Genomic DNA, 15,273 nt, shown 5'->3' with positions numbered 1-15,273 from the left:
TATAGTTTCCCACTTATCAAGCCTCCTTTTCAACTCCTTATTTCTCTGTCCATCTATCCTATCTTTAAAGACCAATTCAGTTCTTACACCTTCTGCAAATCCTTCCTTAACTGTTGCTTTCACAGTCATTTCTTTGTCCTCCAGACACCCACTGCACTTACCTACTCTATCTCTTATTGGCCTTTGAAATTTATTGCCTTATTTTAGTAGTTAGTGTAGTATTTTTCATGAATCTTTATTATTGTAGTCAAGAAACAGGCTTTAGAACCACATTTCAGGGGTTGCACTGACCAGCTGTATAACTGTGTCATAAACTCCCTGTGGCTCAGTTTTCCCATCCGTAAAGCGGAGATAAAAAGAGTACCTACCACAAGGGGTTAACATTGGGATTAAATGAGTTAATACATGTAAAATATTTAGATAATGCCTAGTTCATAGTAAGTATTCTGTGATTATTAGCTTTAAAACTCCACTAAGTAGACTGTTCTTTGAGAAAGAATAGTGTTCACCTTTTCAGGGAATTCTTGTTTTTAGCTTTCATACCTTCTACAAAACCAAGCACTTAAAAAGCGCTCAATGGAGTTCCCGTTGTGGCTCAGTGGTTAACGAATCCAACTAAGAACCATGAGGTCGCAGGTTCGATTCCTGACCTCGCTCTGTGGGTTAAGGATCCGGCGTTGCCGTGAGCTGTGGTGTAGGTTGCAGACGCGGCTCGGATCCCATTTTGCTGTGGCTGTGGTGTAGGCCAGACGCTACAGCTCCGATTCCACCCCTAGCCTGGGAATCTCCATATGCCGTAGAAGTGGCCCTAGAAATGGCAAAAAGACCGAAAAAAAAAAAAAAAAGAAGCACTCAATAAAATTTTTTTAAGATTTTGGGGGCTCATGACTTTTTTTTTTCCTAAAATACTCTTTTTCAACACAATGTTTTGTGCTGTGAATAAATAATAAAGAAATGCGTTTGTTTCCAGTCTTAAACAGATGGCTCTAGTTTCCCTCTAAGCTGTTAATTAAGATCCTTCTTCTACTTAACGAAAAAGACCTTACTTTTGTGAACTTCTTTCCTGGGCTTTGTTTTTTAAAGTTAGGTCTAGTTCTTTACTAATTCTCTTTACCTTCTCATGAAATGATCTTTCTCATTCTTTCGAAGTATAATTGCCCTGACCTGATTTATTTTCTACTCTATACCAGTCCCTTTTCTCTCTGGCAGTTGAATATTTCCTGCAGTCACCTGGTATTTCCAGCAGGCTATTCATAGCAACCTCAGATTAAATCGTACTTAACTATTTCACTGACGTTGCTCTCCTCTCACCAGAATTCCCCTTTCCCACTGCCGGTGACAATACAGACTCAGTCATGTTGGAATCCAGCTGTGGCTCTGCCCCTTTCATCCTCAACATTCAATCAATATTTATGGCTTCTGGATTTTATTTTTTCTGTATTCTCTGCTGACATACCATTTCCTTTTTATTTCCACAGTTATCATCCTATTCTACGACCAGGTCCCATCTACAAAACCAACTAGCCCGTTTTCCAACCTCTTGCTACTATCTCTTCCACAAATCATACCATCCCCTTGGTCATCGTCAGATCTCTCTTCTAAAACACTGCTCTGTCATGTCACTCGATTATTCCATTTACTGGGCAATATTTATCTTCCCTGAAAATACTAGGGCCTGTGTATAACATTAATTTATACTGTCTTGTTTTCTAGGTTTTTTTTTTTTAAAGTTTTAAGCTTCATTTCCCAAAGAAGATTATAAGCTTTCTGAGGTAAAGAGCAGTATCTTAAATTTATATATATTTTTTAATTTCTCAAAACATTATATATACATAATAAAATTAAATTCTAACTAATTAAATAAATTCATTTGAAATGAAGTCAGTGAAGCCAATATAATTTTTCAAAGTGGAAATGACTACTTTATTGAGTAATGAAAGACATACTGTTGCTCTGTCACTGAAATAATGGAATCCACTATGTATGCCTAGGAATTCTAATGCTTCTATTTGAATATTACCCGAGCATATGCTTCTATAGCTCATTTTAATAATTTATCTAGTTCCAAGTACCTCCCATTATATGTCAGAGGTCCTTTCCAAAACTGACTTTATCCTTCTTGTCATCATGGGTGCTCTTCCTATCTCTGAAACCAGCTCTATGATTTTCTTAAAATCTTGTCTGAGCGTCAGTGAATCCACCCTTTTCATTCTGTGTGTGTGTGTGTGTGTGTGTGTGTGTGTGTGTGTGTGTGTGTGTGTGTGTGTGTTTTAGGGCTGCACCCACAGCATATGTAGGTTCCCAGGCTAGGGGTTGAATCGGAGCTTGTACCCACTGGCCTGCACCACGGCCACAGCAACGCCAGATCGTTTAACCCACTGAGGGAGGCCAGGGATCAAACCCGTGTCCTCATGGACACTAGTCAGTTTTGTTACCACTGAGCCATGACAGGAACTCCCTGAATCCTTCACTTTTCAACAGTGAAAAGACGCATCATTTTTCTTCCGCTAGATGCCTTAGGGCAGGGGAGCTATGCCAGTTGCCCTTGAGTACTGTAACATTAAAATTCAGAAGAGCAAGACCAACAACCCCAGCAGACAGGAATCTTGGAAAACCCGGCGTAGCTCCTGTGACAGCAGTCCCCTTCAATGTGCCTGGTATCTTGGTTGCCAGGGTTGCCACAGCCACCTCCAGCCATGGGAAGTGCCGCAGAGGACAGCACCACTCTCGTGTCTACCTCTGTGTGTGTTCACCCCAAATCACTGTAGACTAGCGACAGCCCAGGCTGTGAGCACAAATTCCCTCTGCCAGTGATGCACGTGATATGATATTTCTCTAAATTTTCAGGATTAATGTCCGTAATGGCAGAAATAAGACCACGGAATGACTTGGGGCATCCCTTTTGTGATAATTTGCGATCTGGAGATTGGATGATTGACTATGTCAGCAATCGGCTTATTTCACGATCAGGAACTATTGCTGAAGTAAGTAAAGCTATATTCTACTCAAAAGTGGGGGGCACAATAAGAACTATATTAACATATCATATACAATATTTACATCGTTTTCTAACCTGAAACATTGTTTTCTAACCTGAAACATTTTCCTTCTTTTTCATCATCTTTCACTTCTAACAAATGAGAATCTGGTTGGTAGATAACTAGATAGTAGAGTTGCATGTTTGGATTTAGCTCTTAAAATGCACCCAGCCTGTAAGCACACCAAATTAACTTCCAAAATTATCTTTATAACAGGTTGGTAAATGGCTGCAGGCCATGTTCTTCTACCTGAAGCAGATCCCACGTTACCTCATCCCATGTTATTTTGATGCCATATTAATTGGTGCATACACCACTCTTCTGGATACAGCATGGAAGCAGATGTCAAGGTACACCCAGCAAAGCTTGAGTGTTTGGGCATGTTTGTGTAGAAGCCATATACAGAGTCAGTTTATAAACCCTCTTAAAAGACCAAGACGCGAGGCATCGTCATACCCATATAGAGCTGAAAAAAACTGATAAGTGGATAGAAAATGTATTAGCATCCTTTAATCCAGAACATATAAAAACAAACCTAGATAGTAAAATCTGTCCTATAAAGCTGAAAAACATGCCAGTGGGGGAATTTGTTTTATATTATCTGTTTCTATTTATTCCTTGACTTGTTAAGTTAGTGGATACAATTTTTTGTTTGTTTGCTTGTTTGTTTGTTGGGTTTTTTTTGTCCTTTTTCTGTTTCTTTCGGCCGCTCCCACGGCATATGGAGGTTCCCAGGCTAGGGGTCGAATCGGAGCTGTAGCTGCTGGCCTACACCAGAGCCACAGCAATGCAGGATCCGAGCCGCGTCTGCGACCTACACCACAGCTCACGGCAACGCCAGATCGTTAACCCACTGAGCAAGGGCAGGGACCGAACCCGCAACCTCATGGTTCCCAGTCAGATTCGTTAATCACTGCGCCACAACGGGAACTCCTGGATACAATTTTTTTTAATCAACCCACACTATTCACTATTCTAATTTTTAAGGGAAAACTATATTCTGCTGTTATTATAAATGACATTTGCCTTTATTGGTGAATTTCCCTAAAATGAAACCACATGTCAGTATGTACCACCAAAGACCTACCAAATCGATTTGGGCATAATTTCAGAAACAGCAAAATTTCACCCTTACCATTTGTTTTACAGCAGGCCTTTTTTTAAAAATTACTCAATGAATTTATTACTTTTGTAGTTGTACAATGATACAGCAGGCCTTTTAAAGCCAGCTGGAATACTGGGTAAAATGAAAGCAGTTCTAAAATCTTATCCAAATTGGGAGTTCCCGTCGTGGCGCAGTGGTTAACGAATCCAACTAGGAACCATGAGGTTGCGGGTTCGGTCCCTGCCCTTGCTCAGTGGGTTAACGATCCGGCGTTGCCGTGAGCTGTGGTGTAGGTTGCAGACGCAGCTTGGATCATGCGTTGCTGTGGCTCTGGCGTAGGCCAGCAGCTACAGCTCCGATTCGACCCCTAGCCTTGGAACCTCCATATGCCACAGAAGCAGCCCAAAGAAATAGCAAAAAAAAAAAAAAAAAAAAAAAAAAAAGACAAATAAATAAATAAATAAATAAATAAATAAATAAAAATAAAAAAATAAAATCTTATCCAAATTGAAATTTTTTTCAGCTGGTAGTACCATTGTTATACATTTGTATAGAGAGATTTTTTTTGAAGGGAAGAAACCAAGTAAAATAATACTGCTAAAAATTTTTGAATCAATGAATATAAAATTTCAGTTATGCCAGATGAATAGGTTTTGAGAGCTGCTGTACAACAGTGTGGCTGTAAATAACAATATTGTATTGTACTCTTAAAAATCTGTTTTAAAAAAAATTTTTTTTAATTTTAAAAATCTGTTAAAGAAGGTAGATCTCAGGTGTTCTTACCACAGTAAAAATTTTAACTAAATAAATGAATAATGAAAGTATTGTATTTCTACACTAATTTTTTTTAACTTCAAGATCCTTTCATTTATTAAGTGGTGGAAGATTAATTTTAAATTGCAAAGTCAGTAATTAGAGTAGGTGGTTTTTTGCGCAAATGAAACATCCTGATAAGATTAGGTTATTACAGTTTAGTATAAACAGACACACACATTTGGCCATTTGTTCTTTTCAGTCAGTAATGTGTCCTGGAGCTCCTTCTCTCTGAGTGCTGCATAGCATTGCTTAGTTTACCCAGGCTGCTTCTGTTGGGGACATTTACATGAACATTTTCAGTTATAATAGATTTTGCCAGGTTGCCTTTCAACATCTCTGTACTGATATACTCTGCAGGGTGGGACAGAACTAGTTAATCCCTATAACCTTCTTCTTGATAGCTATATAGTATTCCATTATATGTATGAATCATAATTTATCTAAACATTCCTCCATCAATTTGTATCATTTCCAAGCCTTTTGCTATAATAAATCTGAGACAGTGAACATCCACTTTGCTTCTATCTACACATAATATTTTGAATTCCATCACTTTATTGCAGCTTTGTTCAGAATGGTTCCACCTTTGTGAAACACCTTTCACTGGGTTCAGTCCAAATGTGTGGAGTAGGAAGATTCCCTTCTCTGCCACTTCTTTCCCCTTCACTTACGGATGTACCATACAGGCTGAATGAGATCACAAGAGAGAAGGAGCAGTGTTGTGTGTCACTGGCTGCAGGTAAGAAATCATAGACAAGGTTAAAGGCATGAACCTATTATTCAAAGACCATTATGAGGAAATGATTACTTAAAAAGACTCATGTTATCCAAGATTTTATGGCATTGCTTAGTAAAATTTCATAGGTATCCACTTGTAAAAATAGTAACTGCTCACTATCTCATTTTCACAGTACACTTTTTTTTTATTGTGGCCAGTTAATCCTTTTCTTCTGCATGTTTCTGTTTTTTCCAACTCTTGACATTTTGCATTTCTTAATCAAATTTGTTTTACCACCCTTTTCCCATTACATTACATTCTTTTTCCCAGTTTCAAAAATTAACCCAACTGAGTAATTACCAAGAGATCACATAAAGGTCCTCTACAAGTTACAAAACACGAAACAAATGTTAAATAATTTTTATGTGTCTAAATGCCACCAAATGCTTTCCGCCCAATCGGTATGTTTAACTACAAGCAGATTTAAAACCCAAATCAAGTAACAGATCTAAATACAAGCAAAGTAAACTTTTGTTTTCTTTTTAATAAATCTCAAGCTATTTCTAGAAAGTGTTTAATATTTGAGGTCACTGAAGTTTAGAACTTTTCAAGCTAAACTGAAAAATACAGGATGAAAGTAATATGTATGTTTCCCCTTAAATTTGCATCTGCTCAGATAAAGAGAAAAGACTTAGTGGGACTGAACAACTAAATGAATTTCTAAATCATTTAATTTAGAGGTTCATATAAACTGTCTGCATGTTTTAATTATATAATTGTGTTTTAGGTTTTAACTCCACCATTTGATCTTCTTTTGGTGTTTTCCCCTGTGAATCCAAGCAGACGGTCTTAAAACTGAACAGGGCCATTGTGAAAAAAATTGATAAACAGTATTTGATTTTTAAGCCTATTGTTTAGAAGCCCATTACATAAAATAGTGATCTCAACATTTTTGATTATTCACTGCTGTTGTTAAGCACTCTCAAGATAAATATGCTACCTGATATCATCAATAATATACTGATGTAAGTTACGATACTTGTTATGCTTACACATCAGGTGCAATATAAAACAAAAAATGGAAACTAAAAAGACAAGTTGATAAATATAAATACAAGTTTTGATGTTCTCTTCTAGCATCCTAAGGGAGAGTTTTGTATATTCCATACTAACAAAATCTGAAGACAGATTTTGGGGGGGTTCATTTTTAAATGAATACAAAGACCAAAAATACCTTCTTTTGGTGATAGTGGTACAAAAATACATATTAATTATAAGCTTTTCTAATAACTGAAAAGGTAGAGATCACTCAGAGGATGTCTGGTCTATAGGCCATGTACTCTTAGAGGTCAGAAAGTTAGTACAAACATTTCTGCACGTCATTGCTAGAGATTTTATAGTTTGGACTTTTTAACTGCTTGTATTTTAGGGCATACCAACTCAAACGCACCCTTGACCCCTACATCTATGCTTATATTTTATGCAAGGTCTTAAATGCAGTACCAGGAAGTCTTTGCAGCACAGAGTGCTGTGTATGTATATATTAGCCACCTTTGCAGCACAGAGTGCTGTGTATGTATATATTAGCCGCCGTCATCACCATCATCAGAATTCTCATCAACTATGTATAAGCTGTATATGTCAGCAACATGTAAACAGTACACAAAGGGTTGAGGGAAATGTTGTACCATTATATGGGAGACAATGTAAAAAGAAATGTCTAATGTTTCCTTTAGTTCTGTTCTTTCCTAACTGAAGAACAGAATGTCTTTTTCCAAGGTGAAAACTCAATACGTAGACACTTAAATTGTGAAGTATTACCAAAAAAAATTGTTTATCTTAGTCAAATTCTTTTACCTCTCAATTTACCTTTCATAATCAATCTTTTATTTCATTCATTCAATGAATTTTACCATGATATGTTATGTCCCAGTTATAGTTTTCAGTGACATGCTTTGGTAAAACAAGGCAGATGAGGTTCCTGTTATCATGGGTCTTATTTTTCTCCTGGGGAAAGACCTTCACTCAACAAACCAGGAAACAAGTAAGATAATGTCAAATACTGTTAAGTGCCTAGCAAATAGTTATGAATGAATGCTGTGAACATTTTATTTATGTCCTCAGTTTTCTCTTCCTAAGTATTTGTTAAATACATTTATTCTTTAGCATAGTTGTTGAGTGAAATGCTAGTTTCCTTTTCTTTCCTACTGATTATTGTTTTTAGTGCAAATACAGATAACAGTTGAATTTCTTTTCATGTTTATAAGAAACCGAACTCAATCTAAAAATAAAATTTTAGATTTTATCCATCACTGTTTTATTTCATGCATAAAGGCTCTAGTTATCTAGGATGTTCAAGTTATTAGGCATCTAAAAATCCTTGTTTTCATCTGTAAAAACTGTTTATGGCTTACAAACTGTATAGCACTTTTAAGTTGTTTTAAAGTAATGGGAAATTTGGTAATAAAGTAACTCTAGAGTGATAGATTAATAAACATTTAATTATGTAATATTAAGGTAATCATCTCATTTAGGTTAATCTGTTGCCTTCAAATTGCAGGTAGGACCTTTTAAAATTTATCATTATTTTAATAATCAAACAGTTTTATATTAATTTTTCTTTATGTATTCAATATTTGACCTCTGATTTTAATCTATTTATTTTATTTTATTGTCATTTTTGGCCACCCCACAGCGTATGGAGCTCCTGGTCCAGGGCTCAGATCCAAGCTGCCATTGTGACCCAAGTGGCAACGCCAAATCCCTAACCCACTGTGCCGGCCAAGCATCAAACTCATGTCCTAGAGCTCCCAAGACACCAACAATCCCACTGAGCCACAGTTGCAGCTCTGTAACTTTTAATTTATTAAAAGGAAGTTTGTCTGTGTTTAAAGACACACACATTTGAACCAATTCAGAGAAGCATCCTTCTCTAGCACTAGTTCTCTATCTCTTTCAGGTGATAGATTCCATTAAGAATCAGATATGACTATGGAACTTCATCGCATAAATTTTGCTTTAAGTATAGCCATACATTTTGCAGATAATTGAAGAGCATTTGAAGGCGGTTTATAGCTCATCCTTGACCCCTGAGTTCTGAGTGACTCATCTATAGTAATAGAGCTCACAGGCTTGAGTATAGGAAGATTAATACATCACTGTGTTGTGCTTTCTCCTAGGTTTACCTCATTTTTCTTCTGGCATTTTCCGCTGCTGGGGAAGGGATACTTTTATTGCACTTAGAGGGCTACTGCTGATTACTGGACGCTATTTGGAAGCCAGGTAGGAGAAAGTCTAAGAAGTTGCAGTGCACAATTATGTATAAATGTTTTTCACATGCTTTTCAAACTTTTCTCATACATCTTTACTCAACCTTTGGGAGGTATGTTTTCCTTAGGTGTGCTTTTTATTTTATTTTATGTTCATTTAATAGGATCATAGAATTTCAGAGTAAAAATCTTTGAAGTTACTAAATTCTAGTCCTTGATGTTACAGATCAGGTTATCTTCAGCATTTGCTACGTTATTTCAAGTAAAACTAAAAATGTATAATCATGTTTGTAATATCACTCAACAAAGAATAGTTTCTATGCCTGAATTAAGTATAAAAATTCAGAAAGTTTGCCATTTTTTTTTTCGTCCTTCTATAATGAAGGCATTGCTGCCTCTGTGATGGAGTCCTTTAGAAAAAAATCACAATATCATGTTTTCTTCTTTTCGTTGTCAAATCTTATAACATCCAGTTTTGTGTTTTCTAGACTTAAAATAGTATTTTCTTTTTTTTTTTTTTTTTTTTTGCTATTTCTTGGGCCGCTCCTGCGGCATATGGAGGTTCCCAGGCTAGGGGCTGAATCGGAGCTGCAGCCACCGGCCTACGCCAGAGCCACAGCAACGCGGGATCCGAGCCGCGTCTGCAACCTACACCACAGCTCACGGCAACGCCGGATTGTTAACCCACTGAGCAAGGGCAGGGGCCGAACCCGCAACCTCATGGTTCCTAGTCGGATTCGTTAACCACTGCGCCACGACGGGAACTCCTAAAATAGTATTTTCTTATGTCACAATATTATGAATGAGTTTATCAGAAATAAAAGAAAGGCACTACAGCAATGCCCTACAGCGTTCCATGAATCAGCAGTGTTACCATCATCTGATAGCTTGTCAGAAATGCAAATTCTTGGTCCCTGTAAACCAAACTTGGGGTGGAAAGGGTGGATCTGGCAGGCAGAATCTGTGTTTTCACAGGGGCTCCAGGTGATTTTCAGTGGCTTAAGACTAAAGGTTGAAAGCACTGCTTTACTAGCTAAAACTTGTAGCAAATAAAGCATTTATATGATTCTGGGTTTTGAGGTCCTCAGAAAAATAACTGAAGGTTTGCCTTGTCAAATGACAAGAGTTTTGTTTTTGGTCCTTTATAAAATTGGAAATTTCTGAGTGAGCATCTGAAATGCATTATATTCTTCCCTACTAACCTAATATCATAAGACCTTCTCTTAATGACCTGAGATAGCACTATGGAGCTGTAGAAATTTGGGAGGCTGTGTTCTTCTTCCCTAAATGCCCCTAAGGGACCATGATTAAGAATGAGGAAGTCAGAACGTAGTATAGTGGTTAAGAACTTGGGTTTGGGCCAGACTGCCAGGTTCTAATCCTGCTTCTAATGCCCAGCTGACAGATTATTTATTCTCTGTGATCTGTAAAATGGGTATAGTACTTACTTTACAGGGTTTTAGTGAGGATTAAAAGTTAAAGTTTCTAGAGCAATGTCTGCCACATGCTAAGCATTTCGTAAGTGTTCATTTTTAAATAATTATTACTATTGTCACTGTTCGCTGAGCTCCCAATTTTCACTTTTATAAACTATCAAAAATTTCTGCTTCTTAGTTTTGCATGCAACTGTCTATATTAGGCATCAGCAGACTGGCCTGCTACCTGTTTTGTATGACTTAAGAGCTAAGAATAAATTTTAGCTTTTTACAAAATCATTTAAAAAAGAAGATGTGGCTGAGACCATATATGACCAACAAAGCCTAAAATGTTTATCGTCTGGCCCTTTATGCAGAAAGCTTATCTATCCCTGATCTAGTTGGTTCTCAGAAGATGATGCATTTATTAGAGTACTGTGAGCTGCTGTGCATTATAAACGCTTACATGTCAGTGGCTTTTCACAAATGAAATTTATTTTCTTGCTTCTGGTCCTATATGGGTATTCAGGAGTCAGCTTTCTACAGAGTGGTTCATATCCATGGGCTCCTTAATCTTCAGGATGTGCCATCTTCCAGGGCCTCTGGGTTCTCCCCAGTCAGCTGGCAGAGGAGGGCATACAGTCTGGGGAAAACACACCTGTTCTATGCACCTAATACATCAGTTCCATTCACATTCTTTTGCTGTAGAATGTAGTCATCTGGCCACAGCCAAGTGTGAGGTAGGGTGGGAGAGCACGAAAGCCAGCTTGGTTGACACATGGCTGTCTCTGTCACAGATGGATCTGCTTCCTCCCTCTGTGGAGATATTCATGGACAGAGGACTCTTTATTCAACTTTGAAGTGTATGACATGTTCTAGACAGTTAAGATGGCTAGCACTCTGACCTTTTAATAATCAGAAGTGTCACTGCCCATACTAACACTTCTGTACTGCAGAAAGTAAAAAATTGTTTTTATATTGTTATTTGAGACAGAGGCATTAAACTGATACATAGAATTAATTAAATTTCTAAATGGGTTTATCCAGGAAGCCTTAAGGCCTAGAGATTTTATTTCATTTTTTTATGGTCTTGACTGTGGCACGTGGAGGTTGCCGGGCTAGGGTTCGAGTCGGAGCTGCAGCTGCCGGCCTACACCACAGCCACAGCAACACCAGCTCTGAGTTGCACTTGTGATCTACACCACAGCTCACAGCAATGCCAGATCCTTAACCCACTGAGCGAGGCCAGGGATCAAACCTGCATCCTCATGGCCACTAGTCAGATTCTTAACCCACTGAGCCACAATGGGAACTCCAAGGCCTAGAGATATTAAATGACTTTTCAAGGTCATATCGGTGGTAACATTAGAATTTAAACCTCAGTCTTCATACACATACACACGCACATATTTGCTTTTTTTTATTAAAGTGTAGTTGATTCACAATGTTGTGCCAGTTTCTGCAGTGCAGCAAAGCGACCCAGTCAGACATATATAGACATGCATAAACCTCGGTCTTCTTAGTCATCAGTTTCATGCTCTTCTTAGAAAGCTGTGCCTTCTTACGAAGTTGTCATTTGGTCTATGATGGTAGAATAACACTTTAAAAAATAAACTATTCTCTGCTAATTTTTGAAAATCGGTTTTGTTTTTCAAGGTCCATTTTTACCATTTATTTTCTTATATGTTTGTCTTATTCTTGGTATCTGCCATTTAAAGTAATAAAACTCATTTTCTGAGTTACTCATATTTTGAAATACCAAAGATTGAGAAAACTATCCCAGAGAAGTTAAGTCACACAGATTGAGAAAAAGACAGGGCTAGGATCAAAGCTTTTGACTTTTAAGTCGGTTAAACATCTGGTGTTGCTGCAGCTGTGGCATAGGTCACAGCTGCAGCTCAGATTCAGTCCCTGGCCCGGGGTTTCCACATGCCATGAGTGCAGCCAAAAAAAGTGCTTGTGCAATATTATGAACAGTTTTTACCTGAAAAATCCAAAGAAATAAAGGCAAAAGAGAAAAATGCATCCAAAAAAATGGTTACCGGGAGTTCCCTTCGTGGCTCAGTGGTTAACAAACTTGACTAGGATCCATGAGGATGTGGGTTCAACACCTGGCCTCACTCATTGGGCTAAGGATCCAATGTTGCCGTGAACCGTGGTGTAGGTCGCACACAAGGCTCAGATCCCATGTGGCGGTGGCTGTGGCATAGGCCAGTGGCTATAGCTCCAGTTTGAGCCCTAGCCTGGGAACTTCCATATGCCACAGGCACGGCCCTAAAAAGAAAAAACAATAGTAATGGTTACCACAAAGTGACTTTTACGTAACTGTTTTTGTGTCAAATGACTCACTAATTCTGTTGTTTTAGGAATATTATTTTAGCATTTGCTGGTACCCTGAGACACGGTCTCATTCCTAACCTCCTGGGTGAAGGAACTCATGCCAGATATAATTGCCGGGATGCCGTGTGGTGGTGGCTGCAGTGCATTCAGGATTATTGTAAAACGGTTCCAAACGGTCTAGATATTCTCCAGTGCCCAGTTTCCAGAATGTATCCTACAGATGATTCTGTTCCTTTGTCTGCTGGCACACTGGTAAAGATCATTTCTTAAAATAATTTCCTGAAAAATGACATTTAGCTGCTAATATAAAAATGCATGTGGTTAAGAATCAGAATCTTAAGAATTTTGCAAATATTGATATTTTTTCCACCCCTGCTGCTACTATGAGAACTAGTGAAGATTAGACTTGCTCTTTGCCTAAAGAGCTTGCAACACACATCGCCTCTTCTGTCTCGAGGTGTGATGTGTGGATAATACAGTCATTGCAAAAAAAGAGGTACATGGAAAGTGCTCTGTAGTTTCATAAAAAGAGGAGAGATGATTTAGTAGACCCGTCTCAGGGAGGACTTCAGAAAGCAACGAAAATTTCACCTAAACTGAACCTTACAAGGTGAGTCGGATTTCAGCAGAGGTGAGGGGACACTATAAGAAGACATTAAAGATGAAAAGAATAGTAAAACACGGGTGGATTGAAGTCTCACTTGGCTTTTATGTAAGGCACCTAGAGGTACTGAGGCATCGTGGAAAGGGTGAACCAGGTTGTGGAGAGACTTGGCTGCCAATCCAGGGAGATCAGAGTTGATCTTATGAGCAGCATAAACTGAGTAATGTTTTGAGTGGTCTTTTACCCCAGTCAAAAATGTGCAGAAACTGTACTTTCGCCTCTACTGAGCTGTTATGCTTTGTTTAATATGACTTTGGGGGGGCTCCTGAGTTACCCCAAGGCCAGCATAGATGTATGTCCCTGTGAAGCTTGTATCATGAGGTAATCAGAGAATATTTTCACCTGAAGCAAACTAACACTTTAATACATAATGTATCCCCATTGCTTTGTATGTAGATGAGCAATTCAATTTAAAATTCAGATCTCTGTATAATAAGCTAGATTCATTTATTAGTTGAACGATTCACTCTAATACAAACCATACAAGCTCACAAGATTTGTTTTCATGTGTCAGCAAAATTACAAATTAGTTCACGTCACAGAAATGTGTGGTCAAAACTAGAATATGTTAAACATTTGTATGCCAGAGGTCTCCCGTATTATGTGATGTATAAGAGCTGCTCCTTTCCCCAGTTCCACCCCTTAGCCTCATTTTTCCTTTTAAGGGAAAAAATATGTTTTCACAAAACTTCAATTGTGGGATTTGGGGGATGATTTAAAAAAATGTAATCTCTACCAGAGGTTAACATCCATTATGTCTCAAACAGGATCAACCATTGTTTGAAGTAATACAGGAAGCTATGCAAAGACACATGCAGGGGATACAGTTCCGCGAAAGGAATGCTGGCCCACAGATAGACCGGAACATGAAGGATGAAGGTACCCAACTTTAGGCGCATCGTAGAGATTTACTGATGAGATGAAATTAAACCTTGTAATTCTTCCTTTATTCAACAAGTAGTTTATTTGTGTATAACTTCAGAATATAATAATGAGGGAGTTCCCGTCGTGGCGCAGTGGTTAACAAATCCGACTAGGAACCATGAGGTTGCGGGTTTGGTCCCTGCCCTTGCTCAGTGGGTTAACGATCCGGCGTTGCCGTGAGCTGTGGTGTAGGTTGCAGACGCGGCTCGGATCCCGCGTTGCTGTGGCTCTGGCGTAGGCCGGTGGCTACAGCTCCGATTCAACCCCTAGCCTGGGAACCTCCATATGCCGCGGGAGTGGCCCAAGAAATAGCAACAACAACAACAACAACAAAGACAAAAGACAAAAAAAAAAAAAAGAATATAATAATGAAAAAGATGAACAGTTTCTGATCTCACCAATTTAGTTTTAGTTTCTGGAGGAAAGGTAAAATGTTATATCTTTTGCCAGCCAACTTGAAAGTAATTGCAGTGGTTGCATTTATGATCATGGTAATAATTGAGTGCTTACTATGTGCTAGGCACTGTGTTAACTGCTGTGTTGTTCCGGTGTAACAGGCCCAGGAACTTTGGGGATGTTGTTCCTATTTTTATTGATAAGATGACCAAAGCAGAGCAGATGGCCCAGAGTCACACGGCTACTAAGTGGAGAGATTTTATCCAAAGTGTGTTTCCCTCTATAATCTAGGCTCTTATAAAAATACTTTTTGTAAAGAGGTTTATTTGCATACAGAGTTAAAATAAGTATACTTTCTTTAACCTCTTTGAAGTTCATTGTATTCCTATTTTTATGGCACACTGTCCTTAGCCAAGGCAAGGCTAATGATAATTTATTTCATTTTATTACCCACTCCCCTTAGAGACATTCCAGTGGGATATTGTCTATGCATTTATTGTCTTGTAAAGCATATATTGCTTTAAGTGCATGTAGGCTTTTTTTAGCTTTTTAATTTTGAAAGAATTGAGGACTGATAGAAAGTTACAA

The 15,273-nt window shown here is 38.2% G+C and overlaps 1 protein-coding gene across 2 annotated transcripts in view; it reads left to right on the top strand.

Moving 5' to 3' along the window:
- AGL (amylo-alpha-1, 6-glucosidase, 4-alpha-glucanotransferase) overlaps window positions 1-15,273 on the top strand; it is an 83,821-nt gene that overhangs the window by 43,091 nt on the left and 25,457 nt on the right. For both annotated transcript variants that reach the window (XM_085023872.1, XM_085023871.1), the window contains exons 22-27: window positions 2,848-2,984; window positions 3,255-3,388; window positions 5,523-5,698; window positions 8,857-8,959; window positions 12,728-12,953; window positions 14,133-14,244. In XM_085023872.1, coding sequence (XP_084879998.1) covers window positions 2,848-2,984; window positions 3,255-3,388; window positions 5,523-5,698; window positions 8,857-8,959; window positions 12,728-12,953; window positions 14,133-14,244 — 888 coding nt within the window. The remainder of the gene's footprint in view (window positions 1-2,847; window positions 2,985-3,254; window positions 3,389-5,522; window positions 5,699-8,856; window positions 8,960-12,727; window positions 12,954-14,132; window positions 14,245-15,273) is intronic.

The sequence above is a fragment of the Sus scrofa genome, chromosome 4 (assembly GCF_054392235.1).
Source record: "Sus scrofa isolate SSC_HxYL_T2T_F1_AM1 chromosome 4, Sscrofa_HxYL_maternal_Yorkshire_Landrace_v2.0, whole genome shotgun sequence".
In the NCBI taxonomy this organism is placed as follows: Eukaryota; Metazoa; Chordata; class Mammalia; order Artiodactyla; family Suidae; genus Sus; species Sus scrofa.
Note: the sequence above shows the minus strand (reverse complement) of the source record. Positions and strands in the feature narration are given on the sequence as shown.